Source organism: Bufo bufo, chromosome 5, assembly GCF_905171765.1.
Source record: "Bufo bufo chromosome 5, aBufBuf1.1, whole genome shotgun sequence".
NCBI classification, from domain to species: domain Eukaryota; kingdom Metazoa; phylum Chordata; class Amphibia; order Anura; family Bufonidae; genus Bufo; species Bufo bufo.
The window spans coordinates 178,117,326-178,135,971 of NC_053393.1; the positions used below are offsets into that span (position 1 = coordinate 178,117,326).

General features: G+C 43.9%; 2 protein-coding genes across 3 annotated transcripts in view; one reads left to right on the forward strand and one right to left on the reverse strand.

Annotated features, from left to right (window-relative positions):
- Positions 1 to 7,555, reverse strand: part of CEP76 (centrosomal protein 76) — a 34,281-nt gene extending 26,726 nt beyond the window's left edge. Inside the window, exons 1-3 of the mRNA XM_040433132.1 lie at positions 7,263 to 7,555; positions 4,042 to 4,197; positions 2,544 to 2,625 (exon numbers count right to left, since the gene is read on the reverse strand). Coding sequence (XP_040289066.1) covers positions 2,544 to 2,625; positions 4,042 to 4,197; positions 7,263 to 7,325 — 301 coding nt within the window. The 5' untranslated portion in view covers positions 7,326 to 7,555. The remainder of the gene's footprint in view (positions 1 to 2,543; positions 2,626 to 4,041; positions 4,198 to 7,262) is intronic.
- A 287-nt stretch (positions 7,556 to 7,842) lies between these two features.
- PSMG2 (proteasome assembly chaperone 2) lies at positions 7,843 to 17,936 on the forward strand. Of its 2 annotated transcripts, none has more exons than XM_040433330.1 (7): positions 7,843 to 8,177; positions 10,531 to 10,702; positions 12,280 to 12,338; positions 12,421 to 12,539; positions 12,839 to 13,012; positions 13,321 to 13,441; positions 17,752 to 17,936. In XM_040433330.1, the coding sequence occupies exons 1-7, from the start codon at positions 8,121 to 8,123 to the stop codon at positions 17,833 to 17,835; spliced, it is 786 nt and encodes a 261-aa protein (XP_040289264.1). In that variant the 5' UTR covers positions 7,843 to 8,120; the 3' UTR covers positions 17,836 to 17,936. The 2 variants fall into 2 exon arrangements, with proteins under 2 accessions (XP_040289264.1, XP_040289265.1); XM_040433331.1 differs by having other exon boundaries at positions 7,845 to 8,177; positions 10,506 to 10,702.
- The last annotated feature ends 710 nt before the right edge of the window (positions 17,937 to 18,646 follow it).

Sequence of the window (18,646 nt, forward strand, 5' to 3'; positions counted from 1 at the left end):
GGGCAACTGTACCTTCCAGCATCCACTGGCATCTCTCAACACCCGATGTCAGCCATGAAAACAAAGACCTGTGGGGAGGACCTGAACAGCGGGCAATTCAATAGAAGTTACGCTTATTTGGCTATTTTACACCATCCTCTGCCAGTGTCCTACTTTTTGCTATTCTTGTTCAACACCCTTTAAACCCTTCTGGAACTTAAGATTTTCCTTTCCAGTATTCTTTGTTTTTTTACTCCCTGCCTTCCCAGAGCCATAACATTTTTATTTTTCAGTTCACAGTCGTATGAGGGCTTGTTTTCTGCAGGACAAGTTGTACTTTATAATGGCACCATTTAATATTGCATACGATGTAGTGGGAAGCTGAAAAAAAAAAAAAAAAAAAAAAAAAAAAAAAAAAGTTCCAAAAAGGGGGGAATTGGCCGTTTTTTGCGTTCCGTATACGGAACCATTCATTTCAATGGTTCCGCAAAAAAAACGGAATGTACTCCGTATGCATTCCGTTTCCGTATTTCCGTTCTGTTTTAACATAGAACATGTCCTATTATTGCCCGCAAATCACAGTCCGTGGCTCCATTCAAGTCAATGGGTCTGCAAAAAAACGGAACACATACGGAAATGCATCCGTATGTCTTCCGTTTCCGTTCCGTTTTTTGCTGAACCATCTATTGAAAATGTTATGCCCTGCCCAATTTTATCTATGTAATTACTGTATACTGTATATGCCATACGGAAAAACGGAACGGAAACACAACGGAAACAAAAAACGGAACAACCGATCCGTGAAAAACGGATCGCAAAACACTGAAAAAGCCATACGGTCGTGTGCAATAGGCCTAAAAGATTTTTTTCCCTTTTCATCACCATAGTCTGACCCCCACAACTTATTTTTTCAATGTTTTGTGGGGTTGTATGTAGTTATTATTGATACCAATTTGCAGTGTGTATGGCTTTTTAGTCAAATATTTTTTTGGGAGGTGAAGTGAAGAAAAACAGCAAATTGGCCTTTAGATTTTTCTTTCCGTTACGATGTTCATAGTACAGGATAAATCTGTTTATATTTTAATAGCATGCGCATTTTGATGCAGCAGAGCAAATGATCTTTATTTTTATTTTTTTTAAGTCCCCCTAGGGGACTTGAACATGCAATCATTAAATTGCTTTTCCCACAGACTGCAATGAATTACTATTGCTGTGGTGGCCTCTGAGACTTTAGAAGGTACCTGTAGAAGGCTACCACAGGGAATGAACGGATCCCACAGTCTCAGAGCAGGGGAGCCTTTCAGGCCCTAGGAGAGCAGCACTTCTAAGGACCACAATTGAAATTAGCTCACAGATGTTAGCTCTGGATGTCTGCTGTGTAAAACAGCAGGCACCTGGCAGCTGTAGTGCCCACTCCGCTCAAAAGCGAATGCCATCTTTAAAGACTGGACTTTCTCCATACATGTACAGTGGAGGTCCAGAAGGAATTTTGTAATTTTTTTTTTATACGAATGACCTATCCCACGGATTAGTTATCAGTATCTGATCAGTGGGGGGTCCCACATCCAGGACCCTCGTCAAGCAGCTTAACCTAGGCTTCTGATGTTATGTTCATCAGTCACATGGCCTAGGTGCAGCTCAGTCCTACTCAAGTGAATGGGGCTGAGCTACGATACCAAGCACTGCCACTATACAATGTACGGCGCTGTGCTTGGTAAGCTGCAAGGAGGCTGTGGCACTCACAGGAGCGCTGTGCCCTCCTCAGACAACTGATCTTCGGGGGTCCGACACACTGATCAGATACTGATGACCTTTCCTGAGGATAGGTCATCACTATAGAAAAAAGTCGGAAAACCACTTTAGGAGAATCTAGCAGAGCAATTGGAGTAATGAATGCCGAAATCTCTGGATCCATGCGAGGTGCAGAGGCTGGTTCTAGCTTTGTCTGGTTTGCATTTTTATATAAAATCAAGGCATAACACCTTTAAGGCTACTTTCCCACTTGCGGCAGAGTGATCCGGCAAGCAGTTCTGTCGCCGGAACTGCCTGCTGCATCCGGCAAAATCTATGCCACCTGATTGCATTTTAAGACTGATCAGGATCCTGATCAGTCTTAAAAATGCATTGCAAGAACGGATCCGTCTGTCTGTTTGTCATACGGACAAACGGATCCGTTTAGATTTTTTTTTTTTTACATTTTTACTGGTCTGCGCATCGCGGGACTGGAAGGACGGATCCGGCATTCCAGTATTTTGAATGGGGCCGGAGATAAAAACGTAGCATGCTGTGGTTTTCTCTTTTGCCTGATCAGTCAAAAAGACTGAACTGAAGACACCCTGATGCATCCTGAACGGATTGCTCTTCATTCAGAATGCATGGGGATATGCCTGATCAGTTCTTTTCCGGTATAGAGCCCCTAGGACGGAACTCTATGTCGGAAAAGAAAAACGCTAGTGTGAAAGTAGCCTGAATCCTGCCTGTATCATGACCAAAGCTTATAACAAACTACTGTATAAAGCAGCATCATTTTTGCATTATGATCGGTAGATACACTTTGGCCTTACTTTTTTTCAAAGTCCTTGGTTCTTTATCAACAAACTGCGGTGCTGGTTTTGGGGTAGAGGTTAGTTCTCGTGAGAGGCCATCCTAATAATAAAAGAAACATAAAAATGTGGAATTGATTCCCAAGAATCGTAAAATAAAAGGGATTGTGACACAGCACAGCCTTCTACTGGTAAAACCAGAAGGCAAAACAGATTACCAAATATGATTGGGGCACTACCTTGAACACCAGGGTCACACCCAGCAAAACCAGTTCATACATTGAGCACTATTAACCGTTAACTCTCTGAATGTTCTTGGAGTAGTCCTAGCCATTTGAAAGACAAATGTTTTCCTGGACAGGAGAGGACTCCTTTCTAGATAGAATAGTGGATACAGGAGTATTCCATCTCCTTCCATGCAGCTTATAATGGCTCACACCAGTCCCCCTTACCAGTGGGTCTCATGTCGCTAGGTCAGGGACACTGCCCGGACTGGATACGAATATTACTCACAGAAGTGGTTGCTGGCCAAATTCCACCACTGCTTCCTATGGTGGCTGCGTTCACCTTGTAGATCTGTAATGGCCAGGACCAGGGGTGGATTGGACATAGACCTTACAGGGAAACTTCCTGGTGGGCCAATGCCCAGGGCGCTGCCCAAGCCACCATCACCGCTCCTGGCTGGGTACATAATAAGCCAGTATAAAGCACTTTCCAGAATGCTTTAACAAGCCCATGTCTGTGGAGGGAGTCTGCACATATCCAACAGACATAGAATTCAAGAGGAAACACGGAGGAGTTTGTTGGTCTAGCAATATAAATAATGTAGATGGAGTACACATTTAGGAACCAGATATTAATTTTTTTTAAAAAGCTAAAAAAATAAAAATAAAAAAAATCCATATATTCACAATACTCAGGCCAAACTTAGGTAAGCTAAATAATGTACAACTTAGATATATCAGCCAACCAACCACATAATAAAAGAGGTTCAAAGCAATGTACGCCATATTTTTGTCACAAATAAAGTAAGAATTCTGGCACGTTTAGCTTCGTAAATTTCACCCAGTCCTGTCACCGCTCCTGAGATGCCTGGTTTAATGGCTCCATGCATTCCCCACGTACTAACAATTCTGGAGCATCTATTCTTATGTCTGTATGTTGTGCCGTTCCTTTATTATTTCTACTAGAAGTTATGAATGAATTGCTATTAGAATTCAGTAAGGGTACAGAGGGGAGGTAACCAGTTGGGGGTGTGTACCTGCACAGACTGACTCTATCCAATCAGTGCTGCCATTTTCAGACTGTGCAGGTACACACCCCCAACTGGTTACCTCCCCTCTGTACCCTTACTGAAGGCTAATAATTCATTCATAATCTCTAGTAGAAATAATAAAGGAACGACACAACATACAGACATAAGACTAGATGATCCAGAATTGTTATCACATGGGGAATGCAGACATGTCAGGAGTGGTGAAATGTCCCCTTTAAGCATATGCCTATCTTTTTATATTACCTCCAGGAAATGCAGCTCTTTCATAACATCATCGATAATTCCTCGCTTTCTCAAGGCTTTAATCAGATCATCTTCTGAGAAGTTATGGCTTTCATCTCCTAATTCATCTTTTAACGTCTCTGCAAGCACCTCGCGGATTCTGCTGTGAACATTTACCTAAAACATGAAAATGCAAAATATCAAACCATTGGGGTACTTTGTTTCCATTTCAATGGCATTCAGAATCAATCACTTATCTAGGGGTTAAATTGGCTGCCATCCCGGCCCAGCTGTATAAGCTGAACTACCGTCCTCTCATTGCCTCAATTATTTCTTTAATCCAATCTTGGCAACATTTTACACTGTCCTTCTCTGGCCGATGTCACCTCTTTAAAATGGTGGCCTTCCCTAAATTACTCTATTTAAGGGTCCATTCACACGTACGTAGAATGGGTCCGCATCCGTTCCGCAAATTGCCGATCTTCTGGTCCGCGGCTCTGGAAAAAAAATAGAATATGTCCTATTCTTGTCCGCAATTGCGGGCAAGAATATGCAGTTCTATGGGGATGCCGGCCGGGTGTATTGTGGATCCACAATGTGAATGGACCCCAATTCAAACTCTCACCCTACTGCTCCACTCATCGGACATTAAACTTCTTCAGAGAACCTTTAGGGTCCATTCACATGTCTGTATGTGTTTTGCAGATCCGCAAAACACGGACACCGGCAATGTGCGTTCCGCATTTTGTGGACCGCACATCGCCGGCACTGAAAATGCCTTTTCTTGTCCGCAATTGCGGACAATAGGACATGTATTTTTTTTGCGGAACAAAATTGCGGATCCGCAAATGCAGATGCGGACAGCACATTTCAGCCCTATTAAAAATGAATGGGTCCGCACTTGTTCCGCAAAATTGTGGAACGGATGCGGACGTGTGAATGGACCCTTAGGCGATTCATCTGGAGCTGCTCATGGAGGAGTCGTATTAGCCTTTATAAAATTACAGCAACCTCGAATATTGGGAGGTCTTAATTTCCCTGACATTGCACTATATAACTTGGCTGCCAATTTTCGATATGTTATTGACTGGATGCGAAATAAATCCCATTTTGCTAACAGATATGGAAAAACAATTTCCCCCTCACGTCTCCCTTATAGCACTCTTGCACATACAGAAAGCTACACTCCCTCCTAACATAAGAGATTTCCCTGTTCTTTGGAATACTATTCAGGCTTGGCATAAAGTAAGGAAAACTAGATGGCACACATACTTTCAACCCTTTCTGGGTCACCCGGGGTTTCTGGGGGGCAAACCAGCAAGGGCAGGGGCGTAGCTATAGGGGGTGCAGAGGTAGCAGTTGCTACCAGCCCAGGAGCCTGAGGGGCCCAAAGATCCTTGTGTCGCATAAGAAGACACTGGTATTATAGAAAGTGTATGCAAGTTACACCTCTGGCTGGACAGAAGGGGTTAGGTAAAGAATTTGGTATGGAGGAGGGGGAGTGCAGTTTCAATTTTTGCCTCATGCAGCACGAAGGTTTGAGGGAATGGGGGCCCAAGCTGAACTCTTGCACCAGGGCCCATGAGCCTTTAGCTACGCCCCTGGCCCAGGATATATACTACCCTAGCATCACAGGGATGTATTTGGATTCTCGATATGTTAGATTCTAGTTACTCTGTTCTTTCTTTTACGGAGGCCTCCCAACGGTTTCTGGCATTTAATCATAACCAGTTTATATAACTACAAGCCCGTAGTTTGAACAATATTCCGGGAGACCCGAGGGGGGCCTGCTTAAACAGAATTCTTAAGAGTCCGAACTCAGATTTCTTCCGCTAGTACCAATACAGATTCCTCAGACCACTAATAGATTGGGATGTAGTCACTACAGGTCCGAGGATATTGGATCAAAGACTTTCCTAATCTAGAAGTCAAAACATTACTGGAAGCCACATTGAAAGGTCCCAAGCACTCCCCAGTCAGCAGCTATACGGATAGGGCTCTGATGATATTCCATATAGAGCTTATGTGACATCGAGCATGAAAAACAAAAGGTCTCCCGATCGTACTTATTCTTGCCCTAAATGTAATATACCCAATACGGATCTATACCATCATCTGTGGGGCTGCACACGTGTGCAAGATTTATGGGAGCAAGTGCGATCCCACATAGTAACAACTTACAATAGAACCTTCACTGCTGCTCCTCAGTGGGGAATTTATTATCATCATCTGAGGGACAACAAGGTCTTCCTAGACCAGATAAAGCTTTATTACACATTTGGGCAGCGGCTACTAGAAAAAGTCTCCTACATCAACGGCTAAACTCAGAAATGCCCTCTATCCCATTTATCCAAGACAAAACCTTCCTGTTTAATATGGACTAGATCTTCACTTTATCAGATAAGGAAAAAACGACTAAACTTTTTTTTTTTTTTTTTAAATGGGTCTCTATTTATGAATACTCTTTCCACTTCCATCAAAACTAAACTAATTTCACATTTTGGGCATACCACATGGTATTTATAGGAGGTTCTTCATGGACGCACACCTATTCAAATCTCGGCTGACACTTGAGGTCCTTTCTTCAGGGTTGGCACGAGGGACATTGCTGGTTGACATGCTTGTACCTTTCAGTATATACCATTTTGTTACTGGTTATGCTATATTGTATTTGTTTATTGATATATTGGAAAAACAGTAAACAGATTTGGAAAAAAAAATGCTAAATATCAAATTAATTTCACTAATAAATATGGTGAAAGTAAAAGTGCTATGTCTGCAGATATCCATTCGCTTAGTGTAGATCTCTAGGATCAGTGTTGGTGGAGGGTTTTCTCTTTCACATACACACCTTTACAGAGATGTATTTTGAAAAGTGGCTAGCACCCCAACAAACAGCTGATGTTACCACTACAGGAGAAATGTAGTCTCCAATGGCCGTCCATCTGACCATAGGACTAGAAAAGGAGGTCTGGAATGGAGCAGCCCCCTCTATAGTGTCTATATAATGTTCAAAGGGTTAACAGTTGGGATTGGAGCTACCTCCGATCCTGGATGCTCTGAGAACTGCATCTGTTGGTGTCAGTTTGCTGGCACAGTAGGGCTCAGCCCCATCTAAAGCAGCGTTGGAAAAAGTCAGTGGGTGGTTCTTAAGGGGTTAACTTTTCTCATCTAGTCCTAACCAGGAAACACGTCTAGCACCTGCTGTACCATAGAACACAAGGGTCTGGTGCTGCACTTACCCGGTTGAGTTGCTCATGGATGATCTGTTTCAGCTCAGTGGATTTCTCCGGCGGCAGAGACATAATTGCAAAGATGGAGTATACTGGCTATACCGTACAGTGTCAATGTGAACCAGAGCCTACAAAGCGGACATGATGCACGTCAAATCCAGCACCTACTGGCTGCACCTCCTTTCAGGGGTATACATGGGACTGGCAAGAAGCTGGAGTTCAGAAGCGGGATGCACGGCGGGAGGCTGCCCTACGCATTGCCTGGCGACATCGCTGTACAGGAGTCTGATTAGACAGCTCTAATTCCTGGTAGCGGGGCCTTTGAAGAAGGCAGGCGTTTGGTTAGACAGCTATAACTCCTGAGCGCAGGGCCTCCAGGCATCTATGAGGACAGCTGTTTCCATGACAGCGGGGCCTTTGAAGAAGGCAGGCGTTTGGTTAGACAGCTATAACTCCTGAGCGCAGGGGCTCCAGGCATCTATGAGGACAGCTGTTTCTATGACAGCGGGGCCTTTGAAGAAGGCAGGCGTTTGGTTAGACAGCTATAATGCCTGAGCGCAGGCCCTTCAGGCATCTCTGAGGACAGCTGTATCCATGACAGCGGGGCCTTTTAAGAAGGCAGGCGTTTGGTTAGACAGCTATAATGCCTGAGCGCAGGCCCTTCAGGCATCTCTGAGGACAGCTGTATCCATGACAGCGGGGCCTTTTAAGAAGGCAGGCGTTTGGTTAGACAGCTATAATGCCTGAGCGCAGGCCCTTCAGGCATCTCTGAGGACAGCTGTATCCATGACAGCGGGGCCTGTTGGACGCTGTTCTAGTGACGTCTATGGTGCGCGCCTCTAGTGATACATAGAAGTGCGCACAGTCATGTTCGTGCCTGCTGCCGGTGAGTGGAGCCCCCCAGCGGACTGCACCCTGTTTCTGGTGAGTGCACAGCGCCGCACTGACAGATGACCCCGGGGAAAGCAGCCTCATTCCATAGACCTCCTTTATGCTGTGTTCACACTTGTGCGCTCCAGGCTTCTGTCAGGCTAACCAGAGCCTCCTCCAAATGGAAGGGGTTCAGGGTTCTTGCCCCTCATCAGTACAGAGCAGGACCCTCCAGAATCCCCAAACCAAGAAGGAGATGTAATGGATTGTAAGTGGAATGGGATTTGCCAGGATGCTTATGAAAATGGTTCTATTGTAGCTGTAATGGCTGGAAGCAATGACCCTGATGTGACACAGCTCGGGATGAGCCAACTTCTGTTTTCATTTTCAGCGTACAAGGTTTGGGAATTCTGTTGTGGATTCCGCTACCATGGATCATAAGTTATGCGTCATTCACATGTCAGTGTTTGGTCAGTGATTTCCATCAGTGATTTTGAGCCAAAACCAGGAGTGACTCTAAACACAGAACAGGAGCAGATCTTTCCCTTAGGCCTTATGTCTGTGTAGTATCTAATCTTGGTTTTGGCTCACAATCACTGATGGAAATCACTGACGTGTAAATGAGGCATTACGGTCCGTGGTAGCGGAATTCTTAGATAACCTGAACCTTGTATGCCAAACTTGAAAACACAAGTTCGCTCATCCCTAGACACAGTATTTCCTACATTTTATTCCCTTGATGAGCATAGGATTTAAAAAATAAAATAAACCGAAGAAAAGTAAGCATGGCATTTGAGGGAGGGGCATCAATCAGTTACTGGGCCCTATGAAGGCTCCTGGCATTGCCATAGTAAGGTGCCTGCTATGCTGTGCCTGCGGCAGGGCTTGACAAGCAGTCAGTAAAAATCCCATAGCCTGCAGTAGTATTCTGTTACAGTCTATGTTCCAAGCGATCAGAAGATCACATGTTTAAGCCCCCTATGGGGACTAAAATGACAGTAAAAATATACAGATATTAAGCCAAATATCTCCTTTCCCAATTTTACATATAAAAAAATAAACAGCATCTAAAAATGTCCAAACTAATAAAATATCAAAATATATTTCCTGCATGGTGAATGCTACAAAATAAAAAATAATTTGCCATTTCTTGGTCACCTTGCCCATCTAAAAGAAAAAAAAAAAGTAATCAAAAAACCTTATGTACCCCAAACGGTTCTACCACTACAGATTCCTAACAATCCTATTAACTAATCACCGCGTTGTTAACTATCAGTTTTGTGGGTTACTGCCTGACCATTAAAGGGGTTCTCCGGCATTAACATATTGGAGATCTATCTACAGGATAGGTCATCAATATGAGATCAGTGGGGTCTGACTCCCAGCCCCCCGCCAATGAGCTGATTGAGGGGGGTGTAACGTTACATTACCCTACTTCGTGAGATTTCCCTACCTCCTAACTTCCTGTCGCACCGGAAATGACGTGTGGAGGCGTTCCTTACTTTTGATGATCTGCGCATGCGCAAAAGGACAGTTTAGGGAAAATCTCACTGCGGAGTTCAGCAGCACACCGGGACACTGAGCATGCGCCGGAGAGCCGAAGTAGGGAAATATTACGGCCCATTGCGCAACTCCTGAAAAATCCATCCGATCTCCGCGCCTGCGCAGTGTGGGGGTAGGGAAAAATTATGTCCCAGTGCGCAAGCGCCGAGGGTAGTATAAATATCCATTTTGCAAGCGCTGCTAACCCTTTGCTGGAGCTATTCTCATATATTGCTGAACTCTGCAGTGACATTTTTCCTAAACTGTCCTTTTGCGCATGCGCAGATCGTCAAAACTAAGGAACGCCTCCACACGTCATTTCCGGTGCGACAGGAAGTTAGGAGGTAGGGAAATCTCACGAAGTAGGGTAATGTAACGTTACAGGGGCACAGCTTTCCTGTGAGTGCCGCGGCCTCCTTGCAGCTTACCAAGCACAGCGCCGTACATTGTATAGTGGTTGTGCTTGGTATTACAGCTGAGCACCATATACTCGAATGAGACTAAGCTCCGTGTAGGCCATGTGACCGATGAACCTGACGTCACTGGTCTAGGAGGAGGCCTGAGCGCCCACGAGCGCTGCAGCCTCTTTGAACAGAGGATTGGCGGGGGCAGTGGGAGTCGGACCCCCACCGATCTGATATCAATGACTTATCCTGAGAACAAGCCATCAATATGTAAATCCCAGACAACCCCTCTAACGGTGAAAATGGAAGAAACAATGCGGTTGTAATTAATAGGATGCAGCATTGGCTATTGTCACGTGGTACTCTGTCACAGGCAGCTGTGCCGTGTGGCGTCCCCTTATTATTTTTATTTTATTAAATTTTTTTACATTTCTAGGTGTCTTCACATCTCTTTTCTTTAGCCCGCAGTGTCTGTAGGAAATGTTGGACAACTTGCAGCTGACCTGATAGTTTCCTCACTGGATATGCCAAAGGTGGGCTATTTTTACACGGATTGTCTTGTACCTATGGTGGGCAGTAATCCATATGCTACTAAAGAAGAACATGCAGAGGAAATGTGTGTGAATGCTGAAGGTGAGTACCGACCAGAAGCGGAGAAGTCATCAGATCTGAAGAGCTTCAGACCTGTGCTAATGATATGTCTGTGGAGGAGTCAGTGCTCCAGCATCTGCTTCCCTTTGTTACATATACGTTACATAAAAGACAGACTAGTGTGTGGTATTCCTACGACGTAACGATACATGACACGTTGTTTAGTAGACGTCATATATATATATAATGGCAAAAGAAAAAAATTGGTTTTAGAAAAAGATGGTGTAAATGACTCAACAATGAACATATACCGTCTAACGGTGCTCCCAAAACGACATTTCTTTCTGCGTACAGCAAGGCCTCATACAGCTTAGGGCACTTTCACACTTGCGTTGTGAGGATCTGGCAGGCAGTTCCGTTGCCTGAACTGCCTGCCGGATCCGGAAATCCGTGCGCAAACGGATAGCATTTGTAGACTGATCCGGATCCGTCTCACAAATGCATTGCAATACCGCATCCGTCTCTCTGGTGTCATCCAGAAAAACAAATCCGGTATTTATTTATTTTCACATTTTTAAAGGTCTGCGCATGCGCAGACTGAGAAACCGGATCCGTTTTGCCAGAACACTTGGTGCCGGATCCGGCATTAATGCATTTCAATGGAAATTAATTCCGGCAAGTGTTCTGGAATTTTGGCTGGAGAAAATACCGCAGCATGCTGCGGTATTTTCTCCGGCCAAGTAACGTAAGAGAGACTGAACTGAAGACATCCTGATGCATACTGAACGGATTGCTCTCCATTCAGAATGCATGGGGATAAAACTGATCAGTTCTTTTCCGGTATTGAGCCCCTAGGACAGAAATCAATACCGCAAAAGAATAACGCTAGTGTGAAAGTACCCTAAGTCACAAAAAAAATGTAAATGTATGCCTGATTATAGGTCTTCAATATGTAAATCCTGGAGAACCCTTTTAAAGTATACCCTCAATGTTGAGCGGTGGCTGTTATCTACCGCAAACTTCCTTAGATGGTCCATTGAAACCCATTCTCTTTTTTTATGCACTCTCTGAAATATAACCACAACTTTCTTAGGAGTCCATGAATCCTGGTTTTAAGAACTCCCTATTTAGGGTTTCCTGAGGCAAAAAGTTATTAAAGGGGTTGTCCAAGATTTTGAAATTGTTTGCCTACAGTATCTCCAGGATAGGTCATCAGTATCTGATCGGTGGTGGTCCCAGATGTTGGAGAGGTTGTGACTCTCTGGTAAGTACTGCAAGCTCTTCCTAGGCCAGTGACATCATGTTCATCAATCACACAGCCTAGGTGCAGCTCATCCCCATCCATGTGAATGCTCCTGGCTGCAATACCAAGCACAGCCACTATGCAGTGTACGGCACTGTGCTTAGTAAGCTGTGAAGAGGCCACAGCACTCGCCTCAGCTGATCAACGGGGGTGCCAGGAGTTGGATCCCACTGATCTGGTATTGATGACCTGTCCTGAGGATAAGCCATCAGTATCAAAATATTGGACAACCCCTTTAAATTATGTATTGTTCCCTAATATGTCCAGTCACATTCTACATCTTTCTGTATACTTATATTTGTACCATTCTCTACAGTATACGCATCATGTGACCAGAAGCTTGCAGTCCTGCAGATCAGGTCTCCATTAATAAAGGTAGGGGTGATGTCAGACATTGGCTGATATCGGATGGATCTCACTGGCCGTTCATCACTCACTTCTTTCTCTGTCTCTAAAGAAAAAATCCAGAGCCTTCTGCCAAGCTTTAACCTGCTGGATTAAGAAGTGTGCCTTCTCCAGAGTAGTTCTCCTTTCCAGCAGCCATGCATACCAACGAGACGATAGCCAGCTTTTTGGGTATGTATCAAGGCTATTTAAAGAGTAACTACACTTTTTTGAAACTTTTTGATATGTCATAGCTACACATAATAAAAGGTTTTGACTAGTGGGGGTCCAAGCATTGGGACCCCTGCCATTCGCTAGCATGAGGAGTTAGAGCACTGCCTGTCCTCACTGCTGAGCAGGGAAATGAAGACGGGCTCAGTAGAATGCCTGTGATGCCTTGGACCCCTACCGATCAAAACCTTTGATATATCGCTATGACGTATCAAAAGCTTCCAAAAAATGGAGTTGCTGAATGAACCTGTCTTCTACAGGACTCCCTTCCGCTACTTGGCCACTCCAGCTTTGCAGACGTTGGTGGCGGACACGATGAAGACATTAGAGTGGAAGGAAATGGAGAAGATGTCTTTATATCCAGGCATAAATGATGAGGAGAAAAAGATTTCCATCCCTGGAGGAGGTTTTACAAAGCGGTTGTTTGAAGACTGGTACATGTCCCTCTGCTATTAATGTTACTTTTCCCTCTTGGATTACTGTAAAGGTGTCCTAACTGGGAAACCCTGCCCCGTAAGGGAATCTAGATATCTTAGAGAGGGGTTACCCTGCTAAGGACCCCCTTTATTAGCAGAGTGCAGAGCTGCTGAAAAGACCTTGTTGCTCTCGATGCAACTCAGCCTGGCCATATAATACATGATCATCCATTCCTTTGAATAGACAGCATGTATTACTGGTCCGCTGCAGATAACAGCGCTATGACTTTGTATATGTCACTGTCATTATGCTTCTTCTGTTCCAGTTGTTCTGAGGGCATACATTTGGCTGTTGTCCTAAAATTCTGCTCTGAAGGTGACAACATCCCTGACGCTTTTGCACTTCTTGATCACGTTAACAGATGGCTTCATCTACTTGATCTTCCAGTAAGTAAACCTTATAAGCAATGGCAAGTTCTCAGTAAAGGACAACGGTCCTTACAGGAGAACTACCAGAATATCTTAAAGCCCTATTGGTATGGTTTAGAAATGTTAAAAAAAAAATGCTAATACCATATTCATCAGCTCCGGTATTACAAATAACCCGAGATAGCTCTCGTGGTATGTAGAAAGCAGCTATGTATTTCTGTTCCTGGAAAATCCCTTCAAGCAGTGTTCCTCAGTCCAGTCTTTAGGGCTCACCTGCTGGTCATGATTTCAGAATATCTGTGGTAATACACCCTAATTATATCACCTGCTCTACACTAAGGAAATCCTGAAGACATCCTGGTAGGTGGGCTCTGAGGACTAGAATTGAGGAACCCTGCCTTAGGGCTTGTTCACACAAACGTATTTTGCGTTCCGTATACAGACCGTTTTATGCGTGCCGCATACGGTCCGTATACGGAACCATTCATTTCAATGTGTCCGCAAAAGATGCAGACAGCACTGTGTGCTGTCCGCATCCGTTGCTCTGTTCAGTGGCCCCGCAAAAATTATGAGTCCTGTCCTATTCTTGTCCGTTTTGCGGACAAGAATAGGCATTTCTATAATGGGCCTCCTGTTCTGTTCCGCAATTTGCGGAAGGCACACGGGCGGCATCTTTATATTTATTTTTCAGATCCGCAATTTGCGGACTGCAAAAACCGCACGGGCGTGTAAACAAGCCCTTTAAAGGGAGTGTAAAAACTGATTTTGAAGGTGACTAAGTGAGCATACCGCCATGTAAGATAACCATACCTTGCTTGGGAAAATCTGGACATAAAATCCTGAGAGGTCGGTTTCATATGTTCCAGATTTGTAAGCCAAAACCAGAAGTGGACCCTTCAGAGAAAAGGTAATATTCGTGCCTTTTCTGTGTTTTGGACCCACTCCTGGTTTTTGCTTACAAATACTGATGCAGAAATACTGACCGTGTGAAAGAGGCCAAATTAGTTTTTTCTTATTTTTATGCAAAAAAGAATTTCAGTGCACCTGGCATCCTGTTTGTCAGCCCAACTGGCTCTGAATTCTCAGGGACTGTCAATCAGGTGCTGGACAGTGTTACTGGCGGAGCAATGGTGCACCAAATGGAGTGCCCCTGTCCTTGGTGCACTGAAAATCTTAGTGTGAAAACAAGCATTTCACAGGATTAGAGCTCTGGATTTTCAAAAGAAAGGCATGGTAATGTTTTAGAGCAGGCATGCTCAACCTACACCCCTCCAGCTGTTGTAAAACTACAACTCCCACAATTCCCTGCTGTAGACTGTTCGGGCATGCTGGGAGTTGTAGTTTTGCAACAGCTGGAGGGCCGCAGGTTGAGCATGCCTGTTTTAGAGCACTTACCTTACATGGCGATATGCTGCATTGAGTCTGTCATTGGAAAATTCAATGTTAAACCAGGCAGAATGCCTTGTAGAGCTAGTTCAGCTGAATGTAATGATATCCCTTAGTAATCTGTTACTTCATTCTGGAGACAAAGTACTCTTAATCCATGTGCAGATGAGTAGTTAAGTGCACAGAGGGCGGTCCCAAGTCACTCTGTGCACCCTTGCTCCTCCTGATTTCTCTGCCAGCTCCTTGCTTGACAGGGCCATGTCTGGCAATCAAGAAGGAGAGGGAGGGTCTGGCAGAGGAAGGAGGAGCGCAGGGTGCACAGAGTGACTTGGGACCGCCCTCTGTGCACTTAACTACTTATTTACATATGGATTAAAAGTACCTTTTCTCTAGAATAAAGCAAAGGATCAGTAAGTTTAAAGGTATCATTACGGTCAGCTGAGCTAGTCGTACAAGTGCCTGGTTTATCAGTGCATTTCCTGGTGACAGACTCCCTTTAAAGAAAGTTCTGTATCTGTGGGAGGTGCAACCCATTCTCATTCTCTAATCAGTATCTATAGGATATGTAAAGATTTTTGACAGACATTTTTGTGCCTCTCACTCTCCATACATCTGCTGCTGTGTGTGAACAGATGCACACAATATAGATCCATGATCTCGATAGTAATAAAATACTTTGTAAGACTACATGCACACGGCCGTTGTTTTGGTCCGCATCCAAGCCGCAAAAACTGTTCACTTCAGCGGGGCTGCAAAAGATGCAGACAGCACTCCGTGTGCTGTCCACAGCCGTTGCTCCGTTCCGTGGTCCGCAAAAAAATATATAACTTGTCCGTTTTGCGGACAAGAATAGGCGGTTATATTAATGGCTGTCCGTGCCGTTCCGCAAACTGTGGAACGCACACGGACGCCTTCCGTGTTTTGTGGATCCGCAATTTGCAGACTGCAAAACACACAACGGTTGTGTGCATGTACCCTAATACTGTACTTTCTTACTCATATCATTGGGGGACACAGAAGACCCATAGGTATAGCTGCTGCCACTAGGGAGCGACACTAAGCTGAAAAAAAAGAAAGTGTTAGCTCCTCCTCTCGGCTATACCCCTTCTGCAGGCACTGAGCTAATCCGTTTTAGGAGGTAGACATAACTGCTATTTATTTTGGGCTTCCAGACTGTCACAAACCACCTGTCACCAGAGTTCCCTTTAAGCCTTGCACTCTGAAAAAGAAGGGGTTAAAACAACATACTAACTAGGATTAGCAAGACCAATAACAGCTTTACTTGTTGCAGAGTTTAGAATTAACTTTCATTTCCAGAGAACACATCTTGGAGGTGTCAGCGCAATTCATGCACTTCTCATCTTGTTTGTGTGGTGCCAAATCAATTAGAAGTATAAGTGTGCACGAGCCATACTGCTTTCATAATGAGACCAGACACTAGGTTTCATGAAAGCATCTTCTCATCCCCTTTGAGCCATGGTAGAAGAGCCACACTTTATTCTCATTACATTGACTTAAATAGCAGACATGACATCACAAAAGGGGTGTTCCTAAAGATGAGACTATTGGCTCCTTAACCTGATGGGAGTGGTTTCAGCATCTTCAACTGAGTTCATAGGTAGATTTGAAAACTGTAATGTAATCCCCATTTTCCCCCTTTCTTATTGACCTTCTCATACATATGGTTTGCAGCCATCTAGTGGACAAAAATGTGTACTACAGAATGTTCACATTATATATGTATAGAGGAATAAATCCTAGCTCTCACAGAGGGAACAGTGGCTCTAAGGAGGGAAACCAGCGGGTCATCAAATATGATGTTGGTCGCCATAAATCAGGCCATTTTACTTGCTTGTATCTGCTAAACTCCCATTTAGCTATTCCACCAAACCCCCCCCTAAAGCTCAGACCCGGGCCTCCACCAGTCAAGGTGCAGACTGGATGTGCGCTTTTTCTCTTGCTGTGGTCTTGGAGTGCAACGCTATTTTCTCCTCCATCATGGCATGAAGGATGACATGCGTTCGTCTGAAATGCGTAGCGTGTGAATTTGCACTTTATGGATTTTTAAGAAGTGACCAATAAAGACGCAGTGCTGGATTTCTCTTATCAGACCTCATTACCCCCTTCAACAGGTGGATTATGTCACTAACACTTGATGCTGTGGCTGCACTTAAATTACCCCATTCAAGGGGTTAAGTATTTGCGATGGCTCATGGGGCTGTAGCTGACAAGCCTACTCAGTCGTGATGCCGCTGGTCAACCACATTACTCCGGTCATCCATAGGTGGAGTAGTTGCCTGGAGGGGACAGTCCAGATGTCTCCTCTGTCTGCCCAGTACATTACTACAGAATTTATCAAGCCTTTCTGTATTGACATATCCCTCACTGGTATATTTGTCTTGTTGTAGGGTCACTAGTTTGATCGCATTTGGACGTGGCAGATTTAGGTGTAGATTCTACACTCCAGCAAATAACAGTACAACAGCTGGATATTGAGACATACATATTGGGTCTTATGCCTATTATCTTACAGAATTGTAATGGGATTTTGCATCAGCCTTTCCAGTGCAAAGACTGAATACTGAACTCCACATCAAATCCGCATGTAATAGATTTCTGTATGTAGCCGTAACCTTCAAGGGATGTTATTTCCGCAAATAAAGCTTTTTCATTTTATAAGGAAAAGTTGATGCAGTTTTCTAATATACTTTGTATATGAATTCTTCATGGTTTTCAAGATCCCTGCTTGTAGTCAATGAATGCAAACCTTCATTGCTACTTTCAGAAGAGAAAAACCTGTGCTGGGCAGAAATCCTGAAATCTGTGAGGAATTAATGCATAAAATGTATTGGCCAGAAGACTTCTTTATTATACAGTGAATAAACTTTGGTGAAGTTTGTAGAGATAACATATCTACCAGTATAACGAATGTCTGTTTTCAGGATGACGCTGGCACAGCTCACTGGAAGAGTCCAAGCTCCTGGAAGTTACTTTTTGGCAGCGGTCTTCCATCAGCACTTTTCTAACTGGTGAACGAATTTTATGTTGGTCCAGAGTTATTAGAAGACCATTCACTGTTGTATCATTGTTTTATATCCTATTATAAAGAATGAATGTTTTCTAAGCTTCTGTTGGCGTATTGTTTTGTGTGATTATTCCTGTTACATCCGTTGAGTACTGATATCATCTGTATAGAGACTGATGACATGACCATAAATACAACTGCTCATGGCTGTCATCTGATAAGTCCACCCCGTAGCTTTAAGCCAAGTTCACATCACAGTTTAGCTTTGCGTTCTTCTGATCTGTCAGAAGAACAGACGGAGGAAAAAAAACGTATCTGTTATTTTGAGCACCAATTCTAATCCGATATTTTGGATGGGAGAAAAAGTCCTGTAAAAAGCACTTTCTCCCCTCAAAAAAAAACTGATCAGAAGAACGGAAATCTTAATGGTGTTGTCAACTCGAGAGAAGTCTTTCCTTTTATCTGCCTCCCTTTTGGATCCAACCCTGACTTTGGCTCAATAAACTGTAACAGAAACTGTTACTTGGGGCTTATACACACACGACAGAAGGAAAGGCATATGTTTCAGGCATTTCAAGATTTTTTATTTTGTAACATGTTTTCCTGGTGTTTTTGAAACCCTAAAAAGATGGGAGAACAAAAAAACACTGTACCTAGAGCAGGGAAAAGAAAAAGCCACAAAACTCAACAACACATAACTCAGAGGCTATACAAACTTTTTAATTACACGCAATTACAAAAGTATTCCGATCCAGGTGCTGGTTTGAAAAATGTAGAATATGCTTTGTGACACAACCCCTTTAAGAAATTTG

Excerpts from the sequence above, each read along its gene's own strand:
- PSMG2 (XM_040433330.1), top strand. The coding sequence starts at position 8,121 with ATGTTCGTGCCTGCTGCCGGTGAGTGGAGCCCCCCAGCGGACTGCACC. Across the intron at positions 8,178-10,530 it reads CGGACTGCACCCTGTTTCTG|CCCGCAGTGTCTGTAGGAAA; the intron begins GTGAGTGCACAG and ends TCTTTTCTTTAG. Across the intron at positions 13,013-13,320 it reads AAGCGGTTGTTTGAAGACTG|TTGTTCTGAGGGCATACATT; the intron begins GTACATGTCCCT and ends CTTCTGTTCCAG.